General features: G+C 39.3%; 1 protein-coding gene across 10 annotated transcripts in view; it reads right to left on the minus strand.

Moving 5' to 3' along the window:
- The window catches only part of LOC100352755 (phospholipid-transporting ATPase ABCA3), a 183,092-nt gene that overhangs the window by 153,214 nt on the left and 9,569 nt on the right, over positions 1-20,309 (minus strand). For 5 of the 10 annotated variants that reach the window (XM_070064644.1, XM_070064643.1, XM_070064642.1 and 2 more), the window contains 3 exons: positions 17,323-17,447; positions 6,151-6,292; positions 2,037-2,293 (listed from right to left, as the gene is read on the minus strand). In XM_070064644.1, coding sequence (XP_069920745.1) covers positions 2,037-2,293; positions 6,151-6,292; positions 17,323-17,447 — 524 coding nt within the window. Of the gene's footprint in view, positions 1-1,240; positions 1,251-2,036; positions 2,294-6,150; positions 6,293-8,119; positions 8,234-17,322; positions 17,448-20,309 lie in introns of those variants that run through there. The other 5 variants (XM_070064647.1, XM_070064650.1, XM_070064646.1 and 2 more) reach the window with 4 other exon arrangements.

Here is a 20,309-nt window from a genome sequence, read left to right on the forward strand (position 1 = left end):
CAAAGAGAAAGGTCTTCCTTTGCCATTGATTCACCCCCAATGGCCACTGCAGCCAGCGCACCACGCTGATCTGAAGCCAGGGGCCAGGTGCTCCTCCTGGTCTCCCATGTGGGTGCAGGGCCCAAGGACTTGGGCCATCCTCCACTGCACTCCCTGGCCACAGCAGAGAGCTGGCCTGGAAGAGGGGCAACCGGGACAGAATCCGGCACCCCGACTGGGACTAGAACCCGGTGTGCCGGCGCCGCAGGCGGAGGATTAGCCTAGTGAGCTGCGGTGCCGGACCTTTAATTGAAATTTTAAAAATAAAAAGTAGCTAACACTTTAAGTAACATAATTTAGGTCTGCATGATATGATCTGGAGATACAAAGTGAAAGCTGGTAAACTGCAGTTGAAAGTTGAAAATACATTTCAAAGTTGTTATTCACTGGTTTGACAAGAGAAAGACATTCCAGTCAAAGAAAATAAAGAGGGTCTGAGCCAGCGCTGTGGCCTAGTGGGTAAACCATCACCTGCAGTGCCAGCATCCCATGTGGGCACCAATTCAAGTCCCGGCTGCTCCACTTCCAATCCAGCTTTCTGCTATGGCTTAGGAAAGCAGTAAAAGATGACCCAAGTCCCTGGGCCCCTACACCTGCATGGAAAGACCCAGAGGGGGCTCCTGGCTCCTGGCTTCAGATCGGCGCGGCTCCAGCCATTGCAGCCGGTTGGGGAATGAATCAGTGGATGGAAGACCGACCTGTCTCTCTCTCTCTTTCTCTCTGTAACTACTTTTCAAGTAAATAAATAAATCTTAAAAATAAAATAAAATGGCTCATAGTGAACCATGTTTAATTTGAGGGAAAAAGAACGTAATACAGAATAAGAGTAAGGAGCAAGGAAGAGATGGGGGGGATGGAAGGAAGAAAGAGAGAGGGAGAATATTAGGAAAATCAATCGGGCTGTTTCTGAAACAATAAGATCGTGAAAAATTCGTAAGAACTGCAATTAGAAAATGGCATTACCATAAATGTAGAGAAGACAAAACATGTGAGAGAAGAGAGAGCAGAAAGAAGAAAAATTTATATTGGTTGGCATCTACTGCACACAGGGACAAAGAAAACACACAGATAATGAATACTAACAGCTATACCTAACATTTCCTGTGCTGTGCACTAGCAAGTGGTATTATGACAATTCTTCCTATAGGAGTATTTACATCTCTATTATAAATATGAGGCACAGAGAAGTTAAGGAACTCACCCAAAAGTTACAGAGACGGGACGTTGTGGGAGTCTCAAGTTCTATATGGTACTGGTAAGACTGAGGTTTCAAGCAGAGTGATTGGGGGTGACAATTTCAACAGAGTAATAACCATGGATGCTGGGAAGAGGTACAATCCCTTGCCTAGAAGAAGAATGACTTTTCTGTCTATCCAAATCTGCCCTCATTAAGCCCAGGCATCAGGGAACAGTGTATTACTCAACCTCAATATAATTAGACAAGCCCCCAGAACACCCTAAGAACAATCTGATATATGGAAAAGAAAGTCCTTGAAAGAAGTATGTGCAAAGTTTCAACAACTAAATTTAATTATATGCATATCCATTTCTACTAATTTCTACCTCCAAATCCATCCTTAGCTCAGGCCCTCTCTGCTTTTCTCCTGATCAGTGACAGTTTCTTCATATCTGTTTCCTCACCTTAAGCCTTGCATTCTCCATCAAACTTAAGTGTATCTTAAATTTATCAAATATAAGAGCTCATAAATTATTTTGGCCTTTATCTTCCAAATGTTTGAGAAATTTAATATTTGACCTTTCTCCACAGCAATATTTTCAAATATCTGTTTAATCAATAAAGCTACACGCCAAATCAGGAATTTAGGTAACAGATAACATCAGAAAATGGATAAGTGGTATATTGTACACTGTTAATTGACTTATATTTGCATATTGTTACAGCAATACAATTCACTTTTCTAACTGTGTAGACATAACCAACCCTCCACATACATCTATTCCATAGGCCCAAAATATTACCAATAAAATGAAGTTACCTTTAGTCTGTTTTCCTTTTCTGACACAATGCTCCTGACGAGGGTAAATAAATTGTGAGAAAATACAAATAAAATAATCCATGGAAATAAACTTATAAAACTCCACATATGATCATCATGATAATATTCAGGATATGGAAATCTTCTAGCAAAAATTTGTAATCCAGCCATCAGTGCTTCAGCTTTGTCATTATGATATGACATGATAGCTTTATCTAGGGAACGCTGCACAACCAGAAACCCTCTATTGAGGTACCCTAAATGAGAAAACAAAGATTTTCAGGGATAGAATACAACAGTACAGCAATAAAACTAAACACACACACACACATACAACTTTTAATAAAGAAAATAAAACAATTTCACAAACACCTTTTTATCATTTTGGACAAAATATACAATAAATAGCACGGAAATGTATTAGCCTTGTCCCAAAACTAAAATACATATTACATGAAAATGGTATGGCTGTTTTATGCAATTTTATCAGCCAAACCGATTAAGAATTCAAGCAAATACTACACACACCTTTGGCCATGACTTCAATGTATGTGTCCCTCTGGAATTCAAATGTTGGAACGTTATATCTAATGTAAGGGTTGTCAAAGGTAGGATCTTTAAGAAAGTGATTATATGCATGCCCCACCCTCACAAATTAAATTAGTGCTCTTATATAAAAGAGATTGAAGATAGTACCTTCTATGATTAAATATGGTTTGTCCCCATGGATTCATGCAGGAGGTTAATTCCTAAGGACATGTTAATGTTATTGAGGTAGAAACATAACCTGGCTATGGTGTTTAGGGTGGAGCTCCCATGATTGACTCCTACTCACTTTATGAACAGGAAGAGGCACAAAGCTACAGACATGTGCACTCCTTGTCTCTCATCATGTGATGCCATAACTGCTGAAGGATTCTGCCAGCAAGAAGGCCATCTGCCTTGCAGTGACACAGCCAAGAGGGATCCTCATAAGAGTCTACACTCTGCTATTTGCCTGAAGCCTCCAAAACTGTGAGCCTTTCTTTAAAAGCTCAGGTATTTTGTTACAGTTAAAAAAAAATCTAATGCAGAAAACTAGTTTGGAGGCGATTATTGCTTTCTCTTTCTCTATGCCTCCCTTGGGAGTGCCTGTCCTGCTACTGTATTCTGGATGTCTGTAATTTTGGTTTTGTTCTTTTCTTTATTTCACAAGAGTTCATGGAATAAAAAGTTTGCCTTAAGTCTCAGATGAAAATTTAGACTTTTAAACTAATGCTGGACTGAGTTAAGACTCTGGAACTACTGGGAATGGCATGGTTGTTGTATGGGAGAAGAACATGGTTTTTTGAGGACCAAGAGCAGAATACTACAATTCCTGTATGGTGTGTTCCCCTGGATTCATGCAGAAGTTTAATTCCAAAAATCATATGTTAATGATATTAAAATGGCAGAAACTTTATGATATCTAAAGGTGGGTCTTTGGGAAATGATTCAATTAGAAAAGGCCATTAGGGTACAGTCACCATAACTGAATTGTAGGGGCCTTCTAAGGAGACACACACACACACACACACACACACACACACACACACGGTGTTCCCTGTCTCTTGCCATGGGATCTTACGCCACCTAAATACTGCCAGCAAGAAAGCTAACACTAGAGGGGACTCCTAGATGTTGTATCTCCAGAATCATGAACCAAAATAAGCCTCCTTTATTTATAAAGTAGTCTGCCTCAAGAACTTTGTTATACTAGTGGAAAATGTATTAACACAGTGCCTTAGTCCCTGTTGCCCTTTTCCCCTTTCACCATGTGAGGATCTGTCGCTCCCCCTCTTCGTGGATGAACGACACAGGACCCTGTGCTGTTCTTTTGTCTGCTCGGCCCTCCCCGGGTTTGCTGCTGGTTCTTCCCGGGTTGGCTACCGTCCCTTCCACCTCCGTGGAAGGGCGGTTCCCCCTGCCACTTTCCCCACTTCCGCGGGGGAGTGGCACACCGCTGGCCGGCTCTCTAAGGAGCTGCTCAGGTGTTCCCTTTAGATGTTCCTGGTGCATGTTGTCTCTCTCCTCCTTTATAGTCCTCTTCTACCAATCCCAACTCTGCTACCCACACGCCGAGTACGCTGCTCTCCTCCAATCAGGAGCAGGATCAGCTCCTGCAGGTCATCACTCAAGTTGGCGAGAGGCAGCTGCGTAGAAGCTGTTTACTCCTCTCCCAGTGCCATATTGTGGGAGAGCAGATGCAAAGAATAAGTCTTAATTCGAGTAACTTAGTCTAATCCGAGTTGCTCCCCACAAGGATCCAGTGACCATTCCATCAAAGGGATGTAACAAGGTACCGGGTTGCAGCACGTAACAATCCCTTACTAGATATGGAATTTCTAGCACCTTGATCTTACACTTTCCAGACTTCAGATTTGTAAGAAATAAATTTCTATTATTTTCAAATTGCCCAATCTGTCATATTTTATTATAGAAGTCTAGAACGGATTAAGACACCACTATACACTGGACATATAAATCTGCATATTCTTAGAATTGTATCTATGAACTATGAACTAGAATTGTGTCTATGAACATGAAATTTGTTCTCTTTATATTAATAAAATAATGTAAATTTAAAAGAGAAATGACATTCAAAATAAGAAAATTATACAATCTCATTTACAGTAACATCAAATAGAATAAAATATTTATTTTTATTTTTTTATTTTTTTATATTTTTTTTTGACAGGCAGAGTGGACAGTGAGAGAGAGAGACAGAGAGAAAGGTCTTCCTTTGCCGTTGGTTCACCCTCCAATGGCCGCCGCGGCCGGCGCGCTGCGGCCGGTGCACCGCGCTGATCCGATGGCAGGAGCCAGGAGCCAGGTGCTTTTTCCTGGTCTCCCATGGGGTGCAGGGCCCAAGCACCTGGGCCATCCTCCACTGCACTCCCTGGCCACAGCAGAGGGCTGGCCTGGAAGAGGGGCAACCGGGACAGAATCCGGCGCCCCAACCGGGACTAGAACCCGGTGTGCCGGCACCGCTAGGCGGAGGATTAGCCTATTGAGCCGCGGCGCCGGCCCGAATAAAATATTTAGTAATAAAGCTAATGAAGGAAATTAAAGACATATACTGAAAACTACAAAACTGCTGAAAAGAAATTTAATACACAAATAGTGGAAAGACTTTCCATGTTCATGTATAAGGAGAAATATTAATATCCATACTACTAAAGTAAACATTAATTTTAATAGCTACTTTATAGTCTGTCAAATGATTGATCATATTCTTTTTTAAGATTTATTTATTTGTTTGCAAAGTAGAATTACAGACAGAGAGAGGGAAAGACAGAGAGAAAGGTCTTCCATCTGCTGGTTCATGCCCCAAATGGCCACAACAGCCAGAGCTGAGTTGATCAGAATCCAATAACCAGGAGCTTCCACAGGGTCTCCCACACTGATGCAAGACTTGAGCACTTGGGCCATCTTCCAATGCTTTCCCTGGCCATAAGCAAAGAGCTGGAATGGAAGAGGAACAGCCAGGACACAAACTGGTACCCATATGTTATGCCAGTACCACAGGAGACTTAGCCTACTACACCATAGTGCTGGCCCCTGATTTATCATATTCTTAACTGGATCCAGAATACAAACTATTTTGACTGTTTACATTTTTTTTTACTGATAATGGTAAACTGCATGTAGTTTTCATCTTCTGTTGATTAATTTCTTAAAGAAAATTATCAGAAATATTAAACTTGAAGCCCTTATTGGTTTTTTTTCTTCTACATAATTTGTACAACTGAAAAAGAATTTAAAATTGCCATTGCATAATTAAAAATCATTCAGCTCAAAAGTATATAGAATGCAGGCCATGTTAATATATAAAATATGTGTCCATTCAGCAGATGGAAAATGTACCTAAGATTATATAAATGCACAGATACACAAAGTTTAGGAAATTATTTACAATAATAAAAAGACAATTTAAAAATGTATAAAATTCTCTATATGCTTAATTAAAAATAAATTGAAAAATTCACTGTTACAATAAACAACTTTTTCACATGTTGAAAGAAATGAATTATATACGTACTACCCACATGCAACAAAAGTAGTAATGTAACAGTGTGCTTAAAGATCTACTCACAAGGATCTCCTCCATCACTTTTATTTGGGTTCCTGGGTCCTAGTGTAGGTATTCTTGGAAAGAGAAAAGATGTTTTCCAGCCTTCTGATTGTCGGCTAGCAGGGACAGAACTGTAATTACTAAAACGCAAGTGATATGTTACCTAAAATGAACAATAGAAAACAAACATTTAAACCAATGAACATTGAAAACCAAATATTAATAGTGAAAGGAAAATAAAACACAAACTTTTAAATTGTTTCTTGGACAGTATGAACAATTTAGGATTGTGAATCATGAGAAACAACACTATTACTATAATATAGGACAAATAGCAAACCAAGCATGCTGAAATTACAGTCAAAAAGCAAAATCAACATGTTTTATCTGTCCCCTGTGAACTTTATGACATTTTGCTTCTGAGTTACACAATAGTGGCATCTTGATCATCATTGTGAATATATTTTTCTAGACCTAGAATCAGTATGTCTACTGAGTGAACACCAAAAGTCTATTACAGTGACACCAATAACATGAAAATAACAGATCCCAGGCTTCACCGCTGGAGTCCAGCTCCAACAGGTCCAGGGGTTCCCAAAGGTGTGAGAGGTGTCGATGTAGGAAGAAATGAGAGACATACTCACAGCAAAGCTGAAGGCGTGGCTCTAGCTCTCTAGCAGTAGACTTTATTTTTATATCATAAGTCACATAATGATTCTTTCTTCTTACAATAACAAGTCTGCTGTCCATTTTCTTAGAACCATTGACCTTGTATTTTATGTTCCCTCTAAATTCTATGTCTACATCTAGTTACAACTTCTTTGATTTTCAAGGGCATATTCAGAGCATGGGTTACAATCACAGACAGGTGCAAGACAATGGGCTGCCCTCACAAGCCAAGGCCTAGAGTGTTGCTGAGATATGCAGAAATTGGTTACACAAGATAGAATATTACCTTCCTAATCTAATCTTTACTAGAAGCTCCAATGTTCAAAGTAGGCCCTTTTCAAAATGTAGCCCCTCTTTTGCAATTATTTATGTAACTCTTTTCTTTTTTTTTTTAATTTATTTATTTGAGAGGTAGAGTTATAGACAGTGAGAGGGAGAGACAGAGAGGTCTTTCTTCCATTGGTTTACTCCCCAGATGGCTGCAACGGCTGGAGCTACGCCGATCTGAAGCCAGGAGCCAGGTGCTTCTTCCTGGTCTCCCATGCGAGTGCAGGGGCCCAAAAATTTGGGCCATCTTCTACTGCTTTCCCAGGCCACAGCAGAGAGCTGGATTGGAAGAGGTGCAGCCAGGACTAGAATTGGTGCCCATATGGGATGCCAGCGCCACAGGCAAAGGATTAACCTACTGTGCCACAGAGCTGGCCCCTCTTCAATTTCTTTATTGTACTTATCTAAAGGTTCACTTAGACCATTTCCACAGTTTTGTCATCCTAACCATTGTTGTATTTGTAGTACATATTGAATTAAAGCTTTAATAACATTTATCTTTGTTCTAGTGGGAAGTATATACCAGGGAGCCTGTTGCCTTTTAATTCTTTTCCACAAACAGCTCAACCTCACATAAAGCATCAACACCTTCTCCTAAATAACATTATGCTTGATTAAAATCCTACCAAGCAGTGGACATTTTGGGAATTATGAGACCAAGCGCTCTTCTGTAAAATTAGAAATATAGAAATCATTAGCGGGACCACCAGGAAGTCCCAGCTTTCTTATGCAGAATGTAGTTCCCAACAAACCTAAAACCAACAAGAGGACCGCAGCTGTCGTTCTCATGTCTTGCTGAGACAGACTTTCTGCTGTGACCCTGTCAGCCAGCCGAAGATGCCCTGGCCTCACCACTTCAACACCCATCCCACCACAGAATGAACAGCCATCAGCTCCTCACAGACAAGATCACTTTGTTTTGGGAAAAAGCCGGAATCATCTGTGTTGTCCACAGAGCTGAACTTAAAATGCATTAAGAGACCAGGATAAGTACCTGGCTCCTGCCATTGGATCAAGTGCAGTGCGCCAGCCTCCGCGGCAGCCATTGGAGGGTGTACCAACAGCAAAAGGAAGACCTTTCTCTCTGTCTCTCTCTCTCACTGTCCACTCTGCCTGTCAAAAAAAAAATCAACAGAAATAAGAATTGGTTTTTGGAAAAGACAAAATTGAAAAGTGTTTATCTACAATAAAAGAGAGGAAATAAATAATGAAAATAAATAATGAAAGAGAATATTATTACGATTGATACCACAGAAAGACAAGGTATCCTAAGAGGCTATGTGAACAATTCTGTGTCAAAAACTTAGATGATCTAGAAAAATAAATTCCAAGACACACAAAGCCTATAAGACTTAATCATTAAGAAATAGAAAATCTAAACAGATCAATAATAAATAATAATACCGTTAACTAGTAAAAGGTCTCCTGTCAAGGAACAACTAGAAGGATGGGCATTTGGCCCGGCGACTTAAGTTGCCCTTGGGATATCTACATTCAAAACTGAAGTGCCTGGTTCAAGTCCCAATTCCTATGTTCAGGATCCAGCTTCCTGTTAATGTGCATCCAGAGAGGCAGCAGATGACAGCTCAAGTAAGTGGGTCTCTGCCACCCACAAGGGAGATCCAAATGGAGCTCTGGGCTCCTGGCTTCACCCTGGCCCAGGTCTGGCTGCTGTAGTCATTTGAAAAGTAAACCAGAAGATAGAGGAACTCCATCTCTCTGTCTTTCTGCATTTCAAATAAACTGAAGATTTTAAAATTTTTAAAAGAAAGACCTAGAACCTTATGGCATATATTACTGTTACATCATACCAAACAATTAAAGAATTCATACTGAGAATCTGCAAACTACTCAAAAAATGGAATAAAAATAATAAATAATAAACAGGTAAGACTGTTTCCAAATTCTCTTTATGAGACAATTTTACTATGATACCAATGCCAGACAAAGACATCACAAGAAAACAACAGCCAACTTTCTTGGGGATGACAAATATAAAAATGTTCAATGAATACTAGAAACCAAACATAACAACATATTAAAATGATCAAGTGAGATTTATCCCTGAGATGCAAGAATAGTTCAACAAATCCAAGTCAATAAATGTAATTTATCACATTAATAGAATGAAGGACAAAAATCATGTGATCATCTCATAGATACAATAAAAGAATTTGACAAAATTCAATGTCCTTTCATTATAAAAGCTCTCAACAAGTTATGTATAGAATGAATATACTTCAATATAACAAAGACCACATACGATAAGTCCCAGCTAATATTATATTCAACAGTGAAAAAAAATGAAACTTTTTTTCTAATATTCAGAACACAGCAAGAATGGCTATTCCTGCCACATCTAATCAACACAGTATTGGAAGATTGCTAGAGCAATTAGACAAGGAAAATAAACAAAAAGCCTTCAAACAGGAAAGGAAGACATGAAATTACTGCTATTCACTCTGGCCTCAGAATCAGCCCTTAAGGCATTCGGATCTGGCTAAAAATCCTATGATAGTTTCTCAGGCATGGAAAGCCAAGACACTGTGGCAAGAAAAATGACCTAAATGAAAGATCTCTGTGAATGAGATCCCAGCAGAAAGAATGGGCCATCAAAGAAGGAGGTACCTTTCTCTGAAGGGAGGAGAGAACTTCCACTTTGACTATGGCCTTGTCTAAATAAGATCAGAGTTTGTGAACTCAAGAGGCTTCCATAGCCTTGGCAGCTCATGACAAGAGCCTCGGGAGATTACTGACGTCATAAATAAATAAGAGTGTCAATTGTTAAATCAACAACAGGAGTCACTATGCACCTATTCCCCACGTAGGATCTCTGTCCTTAATGTGCTGTACTATGAGAATTAACAGTAAAACTACTACTCAAATAGTACTCTATACTTTGTGTGTTTGTGTGGGTGCAGTCTGTTGAAATCTTTAATTAGTATATACTAAGTTGATCTTCTATAAAGATAATTGAAAATGAATCTTGATGAAGAATGGGATGGGAGAGGGAGTGGGAGATGGGATGGTTGTGGGTGGGAGGGAGGTTATGGGGGGAAAAGCCACTATAATCCAAAAGCTGTACTTTGGAAATTTATATTTATTAAATAAAAGTTGGAAAAAAAGAAATTATTGCTGATGCTGATTTTATATATATAATATACAAAAAGAATATAATATATATATAAAGAATATAAAGAATCTGGCTGGTACCACAGCTCAATAGGCTAATCCTCTGCCTGCAGCGCCAGCACTCCGGGTTCTAGTCCTGGTCGGGGTGCCGGATTCTGTCCTGGTTGCCCCTCTTCTAGGCCAGCTCTCTGCTGTGGCCAGGGAGTGCAGTGGAGGATGGCCCAAGTCCTTGGGCCCTGCACCTGCATGAGAGACCAGGAGAAGCACCTGGCTCCTGCCTTCGGATCAGCACGATGTGCCAGCCGCAGCACACCGGCCGTGGCGGCCACTGGAGGGTGAACCAACAGCTAAAGAAGACCTTTCTCTCTGTCTCTCTCTCTCACTGTCCACTCTGCCTGTCAAAAAAAAAAAAAAAAAAAAGAATATAAAGAATCTACCAAAAACTATTAGAACTAATAAATACAAACAGTAAAGCTCATGGAACAAAATTACACAAAATAAGTGGTATTTCTATGCATTAACAATGAACTATGAAAAAAAAAGGAATCAAGAGTACAAACACATTTACAATAGGTACCCAAAAAATACCTACACATAAATTTAACCAAGGAGATGAAAGTCTTATACAGTGGAAACTATAAAACATTTAAAGAAAGATACTAAAGAAGACATAAATAAGAAGAATCCTATGTTCATGGTTTGGAAGAATTAATATTGTTAAAGTATTCATGTAACCCACAGCAATTTAGAGATTCTAAGCAATCCCTTTCAAAATTCTAATATCATTTTTCATAGAAATAGAAAAAACAAAATTCATATGGAGACCAAAAAAAAGCCAAGAAAATCATGTGCACAAAGAACAAAGCTGGAGGCATCACACTGCCTGATTTCAAACTATACTACAAAGCAATAATAATTAAAGTAGAATGGAATTAGCATAAAAATAGACAAATCAATCAATGTAACAGAATAGGAAGCCCAGAAATGAACCCTTGCATCCATGGTTAATTGATTTTTTTATTTTTTGACAGGCAGAGTGGACAGTGAGAGAGAGAGACAGAGAGAAAGGTCTTCCTTTTTGCCGTTGGTTCACCCTCTAATGGCCGCCGCGGCTGGCGCTTTGCGCTGATCCAAAGCCAGGAGCCAGGTGCTTCTCCTGGTCTCCCATGCGGGTGCAGGGCCCAAGGACTTGGGCCATCCTCCACTGCACTCCGGGGCCATAGCAGAGGGCTGGCCTGGAAGAGGGGCAACCAGGACAGAATCCGGCACCCCGACCGGGACTAGAACCCGGTGTGCTGGCGCCACAAGGCGGAGGATTAGCCTAGTGAGCCGTGGCGCTGGCCCGATAAATTTACTTTTAAAAAGTTAAAGTGTATACAGTGTGATGGTTCATTACGTATATGTACTGTGTAATGATCAAATCAAGGTAGTTAGCGTTTCTGTCTCCTTAAATATTTTAAAAAATTTTTATTAACAACTAATAATGTACATTAGTGAAAAAAGAACAGTCTGTTCAATAAATAGTGTTGAGAAAACTGAGAATCTATATGCAAAAGAATGAAATAAGACCTTTAACACACAGTAAATACAAATAATTGATTAAAAGTAGATAAAAGATTTAATGACAACACCTGAAATTTCAAAACTGCTGGAAGGAAACATGGTGGGAAAGCTACATAACTCTGATATGAGCAATGATTTTTTTTTTTGGATATGACCTCATATGCAGAGGCAACAAAAGGAAAAATAGATAGATGAGATTATATCAACAGAAAATCTCCTGCACAAGAAAGAAATTAACACAATCTGAAGATTAAAAAAAATTTGCAAGAAGTTAACACCCTAAATACATAGAGAACTCAAACAAATATATAGATAGAAAAACAAACAGTCTGGTTAGAAATGGACAAGAGACATTTCTTAAAAGAATACATATAAATTAGCCAACAGATATATGGAAAATGCTCAACATCAATAATTATTAGTAAAATGAGAATTAAAGCCAGAGTGTGGTATGATCTCAAGCCTGTCAGAATGACTACCATCTCTTTTTTTTTAAAGATTTTTTTATTTTATTTATTTGAAAGACAGAGTTACAGAGAGAGGTAGAGAGAGAGAGAGAAGTCTTCTATCCACTGGTTCACTCCCCAGTTGGCCGCAACAGCCGGAGCTGTGCCGATCCAAAGCCAGGAGCCAGAAGCTTCCTCCAGGTCTCCCATGTGGGTGCAGTGGCCCAAGGATGACTATTATCAAAAAGAACAAGTATAGCAAGTGTTCATGGGGAAATGGGGAATTGTTGGTGGGAATGTAAATTGGTACAAATACTATGGACACTGTGTGGTGGTTCCTCAAAAATGAAAAATAGAATTACTATAGATCTAGCAATGCTACTGCTGGGTATATATCCAAAATATGTGAAAGCAGTGTCTCAAAGACACACTTGCACTCTCATGTTCACGATTTACAATACTGATGCCATACTTATTCACAATATCCAAGTCATGGAATCAGATAAAGAAAATGCTGTGTATGGACATGGTGGAATACTACAAAGCCTTTTCAAAGAAAATTTCTGTCATTTTTTAAAAAACATGGACAGAATTGGAAAACATTACACTAAGTGAAATAAACCAGGCACAGGACAAATACCACGTTTTCTACTTATACATGCAATCTAAAACAATTGAACTTAGAGGAGCTAGGAGTATAGTGGTGGAGGGTAGAATGAATGGGGAGATGATAGTAAAAGGGTATCAAGCTTTAGACAGGAGGAATAGTTTTTTTTTTAATAAACCTTTTGCACAGCATAGTGAACATAGTTAATAACTAGTTCACAGAGTAAATGTTAAATATTCTCACCAAAATATGGTGAATATTTTAGGTGATGGATTTGTTCACTAGCTCCATTACTCCACACGATATTCATAAGTCAGAACTTTCATTTTTATATAGATGACTAACATGAGTCAATTTACAAAAAAGAATATTAATTTCCTTTCCTATTATATCAGCAGATTATAGTACAGCAAAAATATCTCCTTCAAAAAGTGAATGTCAAATAAGAGAAAAATATCTTATATGTATTAATAGTAGCAGTGATAAAATTTGAATGTGGAATATCACCTACTTTAAATATTGAATGAAAATATAACTATATATCTAGAGATCTGAGTACACTTCAAAGTCATAGTGGACATCAGTAATTAAATGAACTAACAGACTGGTTTGCTGAAAGTGTATAACAGAGTCAAAACAGAGAAAACAATAAGATCAGAAAGACCAGGCAGACACACTAAGTCAAGGCAAACATACACATATTCATTTACTTAACACCAAGTTTTAAGTAGCTACAGCATGTTTAAATATTAATACATAATCCTTAACCTCAAGGAACTAACAAGGTATAACAGAGACACAGAAGAGAGAGAGGAAGTCTTTATACAGTATTCAGAGCAAGAAAAAGAACTAATGAGTTACTCAAAGAGACAAAAGAGCATAATCAGAGGAAGAAATGCAAAAAATAAAGCAGTGCATCCAGGAAGCTGCTACTGGTTCGTTACTACTAGAGCATAGGGTTCCAAGAAAGAAAAGGCCATATAAGGCTGGAGAGGTATGTAGAAACCAAGCAACTGGAGCTGGCATTGTGGTACAGTGGGTTAAACCACAGTCTATGAAGCTGCCATCCCATACTGGAGTGCCTTTTTCAATCCTGGCTGTTCTACTTGCTGTCTAGTGACTTGCTCATATGCCTGAGAAAGCAGCAGAAGATGGACCAAGTACTTGGGCCCTGCCACCCATATGGGAAACACTGATGGAATTCCTGGCTCCTGGTCCAGGCTACCAAGGCCATGTAGGGAGTCAACCAGCATATAAAACTGTCTCTTTCTCTCTTCTGCTCTCCCTCTCTCTGTAGAAGAAAGAAGAAAAAATTAAGATGAAAGAAGAAAGAAGAGGAGGAGGTGGTGGTGGATGAGGAGAAGAAGGAGAAGGAAGAAGGAGAAAAGAAAGAAGAGAGAGGAGGAAGGAAGAGAGGGAGGGAAGGAGGGAGGAAAGAAAAAGAGAGAGAGAGAGGGAGGGAGGGAGGAAGAAAGAAAGAGAGAGAGAGAAAGAAAGAACAAAGAGAGGCAGAAAGAAAGAAGGGAAAGGGAAGAAGGAGGAGGGGGAGAGGGAAGAGAAGGAGGAGTAGGAGGTAGCTGAGGGTCTTAAATCCCACGCAAAGGACCTTCCATAGGTAAAAGGAAACACCTAACATATTTAAAGCAGGACAGTGATGAAATCTTTTCTGTGTTATTAATAGATCATATGTTACCCATATAGAAAGATTAAGTCTTGGGGCCCACACTGTGGCATAATGGGTTAAGCCACCACTTGCAGTACACACATCCCATATGGGCACAGGTTCAAGTCCTGGCTGCTCCACTTCCAATCCAGCTCCCTGCTAATGCTCCTGGGAAAAGCAGCAGCAGATGATCCAAGTCCTTTGGCCCCTGTAAACAAATGGGAGACCTAGAAGTTGTTCCTGGCTCCTGGCTTCAGCCTGGCCCAAACCCAGTCATTGTGGCTATTTGGGGGAGTGAACCAGAGGATGAAAGATCTCTCTCTCTCTCTCTTTCAAATAAATAAAAATAAATCTTTTTTAAGAAGGAAAGAAAAAAAGTCTTGTACAGGAAAATCAGCTAAACTACAGAAGAGCTGGTGGTTATAGTAGGGTCTATATTACCCATTAAGTAAGAAAACATAGATAAGAAATTTTTTAGTACATTGTGGGGGAAAAGTACAGGCACCTGGGAAAGTTACCCAGGAAAAAATTGTCCAGAATCCATTCCAAACGATAGACCCAAGGAATAAACAATGAATCTTGCAACTGTAAATACAAAGCCAGAAGTCTTATGTATACCAATGATCCTTTATCAATATCAGCAGACACTTCTGGAATAGCAATTTGAATGAAATACATACATACAGAAAGAGTGAGAAGGGAATGGGGCAGAAAGAAGGAATACCTACTCTCCTACCCGTTACTAATCATTTTACTTCCTTCCATTAGCAAACATATCTAAATTCAAGATTCGGCTCTTTGCACACACTGTAGTTTGGGCGCTTCTCACACTACACAACTTGCCTCAAAGCTGTTTAAGCAATACACCATTTTCCATGTTCAAAGCACAATTTATGTCTTCTTTGAGGGATAACTCAATCTTCCTCAGTCTCTGTAGATGACTTACTTCATTTAAAAAAAGATTTATTTATTTGAAAAGCAGAGTGACAGAGAGGGAGAGTCAGAAAGAGATTTTCCATCTACTGCCTCATTCCACAATAGCCAGGTCTGGGTCGGGCAGAAGCCCAGAGCCAGGAACTCAATCTGGGTCACCCACATCAGTGGCAGGGACTCAGGTACTCAGATAATATTTCCCTGGTGCATGAGCAGGGAGCTGGATTGCAAGGGGAACCGCCAGAAATCAAACCAGTGCTCTTTTATGGGATGCCAGCAGCTTAATCACAGTGCCAGGCCCAAGATGTCCTAATTCTTTTTTTTTTTTAAGATTGATTTATTTATTTGAAAGGCAGAATTACACATAGAGAGGAGAGGCAGAGAGAGAGAGAGAGAGAGAGAGAGAGAGAGAGAGGTCTTCTATCTGCTAGTTCACTCCCCAACTGGCCACAACAGCTGAAGCTGTGCCAAACCAAAGCCAGGAGCCAGGAGCTTCTTCCAGGTCTCCCACGCGGGTGCAGGGGCCCAAGGACTTGGGCTATCTTCTACTGCTTTCTCATGCCATAGCAGAGAGGCAGATCGGAAGTGGAGCAGCCAGGACATAAACCAGAGCCTATAGGAGATGCTGGCACTGCAGGTAGCTGCCTTACCTGTTACATCACAGTGCCGGCCCCAAGATGTCCTAATTCTGATGCAATATACCTGATACTGAGTTTTTACTAAAGATTTTAGGAAAATAATTAAATCTAATTCATTCAAAAGAACAAGTGTTTTTTAAGATTTATTTATTTATTTGAGAGGTAGAGTTACAGAGAAAGGGAGAGATAGAGAAAGGGAGAGATAGAGAAAGGTCTTCTATCTGCCGGTTCACTCCCCAAATGGCTGAAATGTCTGGAGCTGGGCCAGTCTGAAGTGAGGAGCCAGGAGCTTCTTCCAGGTCTCCCACACAGGTGCAGGAGCCCACGTACTTGGGCCATCTTCCACTGCTTTCCCAGGCCATAGCAGAGAGCTAGATCAGAAGAGGAGCAGCCAGGATTTGAACCAGTGCACATGAGGTGCTGGTGCTGCAGGCAGCAACTTTACCTGCTATGCCACAGCAGCAGCCTTAGAATGAGCTTTTTATTACCTGGCTATATTATTATTTTCCTACCAACTATTTGCAGGCCCAGAGCGTCTGTATAGTCAGATAGATAGGGGAAGTTAAACTCTTTACTAGCTGAAGTTCCTATCACTATATTTTCCACCAGTATAAGATTTTTGGGTAGCAGACATAGTTTTCCCAACATAATGTAATGGTTAAAAGAATGAGTATTACAATAAATAGGGGGGTGCAGCATGGTGGTGTAGCAGGTAAAGCCACCTGCAATGCTGGCATACCATACGGTTACCGATTCACATCCTAGTTGCTCTGCTTCTGATCCAGTGCACTGATTATGGCCTTGGAAAAGCAACAGAAGATGGTCCAAGTGTTTGGGCCTCTGCAACCCATGCTGCAGACCTGGAAAAAATTCCTGGCTGCTGGTTTCAGCCTGGCCCAGCCCAAGCTGCTGCAGCCATCTGGGGAATGAACCAGTGGATGGAAGATATCTCTCTCTCTCTCTGTGTCTCTCTCCCTTTCTCCCTCCTTCCCTCCCTCCCTCTGACTTTCAAATAATATTTTAAAAAAGAAGCACAGGTATCAAAATAAGTTGGAGCTGCATTCAAATTCCTATTCTGTTATAAACAAGGAGTTATACTCTTGGGCAAATTACAATTTTTCCAATTTACAAAATGGAGTTGTTACCTGTATCTCCCATTAAATCCCTGAAATCTAAAGAATATTATTATTAGTTCTTTATTTAAAACTTTCTCACCTGAAGTGGCAAGCCATCCTGGTCATTTTTGAAGTCATGATCAAACACAACAGCAGCCAGCACACGAGCAGACTTCTCACGCTTAATGTAACTCTCAAACTCTTTTTCTGAAGCAAAGCCTTGAACTGTAAAGAGACATATGTTATCCACACATATGTCAAATGTCTTATGATCAAGCTTTACTATGAATAGCATAAATCCTATACTATAAATTTCAAAACATTATTACTTAAACATTGACATCACTGACCACCTTGACCATATGAGGTACACAAAAACAAGATAAACATATAACATAAAAACAAATTCTGGTAAACAGTATAAAAGAAATTTAGTTAGACAGTGTATATACACAAACCAAAAACAGCCTCCCACACGCTAATATAGAATATCTTCATGAATCTGAAGTAGGAAAATTTTTTTAAACTTGAAAAAGATAGACAAAATAGGCTTTACTAAAATTAGCAATCACTGTTCTTCAAAAGATACCACTAAGAGTAGAAAGGCAACACACAGAATGAGACAGCTTATAAGCAATATCTACAATCAACAATAAATATGTAAATAACTCCTATAATGCAAAAAGAAAAAATTAAAATTAACAAAAAATCTTAACAGGCTTGTCACAGAAAAAAGCAAAACAGGATATCCAAATATCCAATGATGTTGTGAAAATGTGTTCAATTAAATCAATAATCAGAATAAAATCAAATTGAAATTACAATGATTCTACTGCACACTGGCTATAATTTTGTGAAAATATATCTGTATTTGTATCCATTAAATGAAAAATATTAAGATTGTCCTTGGGGCTGGTGCCATGGCTCACTTGGTTAATCCTCTGCCTGTGGCACCTGCATCCCATATGGGCGCTGGGTCCTAGTCCCGGTTGCTCCTCTTCCAGTCCAGCTCTCTGCTGTGGCCTGGGAAGGCAGTGGAAGATGGCCCAAGTGCTTGGGCCCCTGCACCCACATGGGAGACCAGCAGGCACCTGGCTCCTGGCTTCGGATTGGCACAGAGCTCTGGCCAGCCGTAGCGGCCATTTGAGGAGTGAACCAATGGAAGGAAGACCTTTCTCTCTCTCTCTCTCTCTCACTGTCTGTAACTCTACCTGTCAAATAAATAAATAAATAAATATCTTTAAAAAAAAAGACTGTCCATTTGCTATATAAGCAAAAACATATAATTTGACCTACAATTTTAAGTTACTAATGCTGTCTTCTCTATCTCTCGTTTTTAACAGAATACAGGAAATCTGTCCCTCCATATGTGTATCTATAATCTGGTGATACATAGGCAGGTGCTCGCTTCCATTTTCAAACACATGGTGGCCATAGAGGCCATTTGGGGGGTGAACCAATGGAAGGAAGACCTTTCTCTCTGTCTCTCTCTCTCTCTCTAACTCTGCCTGTCAAAAAAAATAAATAAAATAAAATAAAAAACAAACACATGGGAGGCTGAGCTTACATAAACTCCTTTTGCTTAAAACTAATAAAAATTCTGTGTAAAACTTAACACAACACATAGCTAGTAATAAAAACAAAATAAAAAAAAGAAAAGGAGAAAAGAAGAGAAAGAGTGAAATATCTAGGTTCCATAAATGAAAAAGGGAAAGTTAAATATCTCATTTCTATTCTCTATTTTCTCAAATCCTACACTTTAGGAATAGGCAAATATTAGTTTTAACAAATATAAAAATTTCTTTTATATTTTTTATTATTTTATCTGAGGCAGGCAATTGGTGCAAAAGTTAAAACACTGTTTGGGGTACCGTATCCCATATTGGAGTGCCTAGATTGGAGTTCTGGCTCCACTTCCAATTCAAGCTTCCTATTAATGCACACCCTGGGAGGCAGAAGGTAATGGCTAAAGCAGTTGGGTCCCTGACACCAGTGTGGGAGATCCAGATTGAGTTCTGGGCTCCTGGCTTCATTCTGGTCGATTCCCAGTTGTTGCAGGCAATTGGGAGTAAAACAGGGGATGGAAACACACACTCTTTCCCTCTCCCTTTCAAATAAAATGCTATTCAGAATCTTTTGTAACTCCAGATGAATTTTTAAATTGTCTTTTCTTTTTCTACAGTAAAATGACAGTGGAATTTTTCATAGGATTAACTCAATTTGTAGATTGCTTTGGGGTAAACATCTTAACAATATTAATTATTCCCACACATAAATATGAATATATTTCCATTTTTGTGACTTCAATTTCTTTCACAAATATTTTACTGTTTTCTCTATATAGGTCTTTCACATTCTAGGTTAAATTTATCCCTGAGTATTTTATTCTTGTTGATTCCATGGTAAATAATATTGTCTTCTTGATCTCCTTTTCTAGTCATTGTTGGTATAAAGAAATAGAATTAATTTTATATGTTGAGTTTATACTACAGTCTTAATGAATTAATTTATCAATTTTTATATGGAATCTTTAAGGTTCTCTACACACAGAATCAAGTCATCTGCAAAGAAAGGCAATTTTACTTCTGCCTTTTTGCTTTTTTCTTGTCTGATTGTTCCTGCTAGTACTTCAAGCTCTATACTGAATACAAGTAGTGAGAGTGGGCATCCTTCTTGGGATCTTAGAGGAAAAGCTGTAAGTTTTTCTCCATTCCTCAAGATGTTATCTGTTCATTTTTTCAATAAATTGTCTCTGTTGTGGTGAGGAAATTTCCTTCCATGCCTATTTTTTGGACCTTTTATCATTAATGGATGCTGAACTTTGTCAAATGCTTAATTTTTTCATACATGCAGATAATCATATTGTTTTTATACTTCATTCTATCGATGCGTTGTCTGTTGCTGTGGATTCGTTCTGAGAGGAGGAGCGTGGTGGGGGCAAGAGATGCGGAGTTGCCACACAGACCCCGGGAGTTGGGAGAAAGTGGGCCAGAGGTGAGCAGCCCGCAGACTCATTTATTTCAGTTGGTACAGCAGCTTATATAGTCGAGGCAGCCAATCTGGTCAAGGAGCAGTTTATGCTCTAAC

The sequence above is a fragment of the Oryctolagus cuniculus genome, chromosome 19, assembly GCF_964237555.1.
Source record: "Oryctolagus cuniculus chromosome 19, mOryCun1.1, whole genome shotgun sequence".
NCBI lineage: Eukaryota > Metazoa > Chordata > Mammalia > Lagomorpha > Leporidae > Oryctolagus > Oryctolagus cuniculus.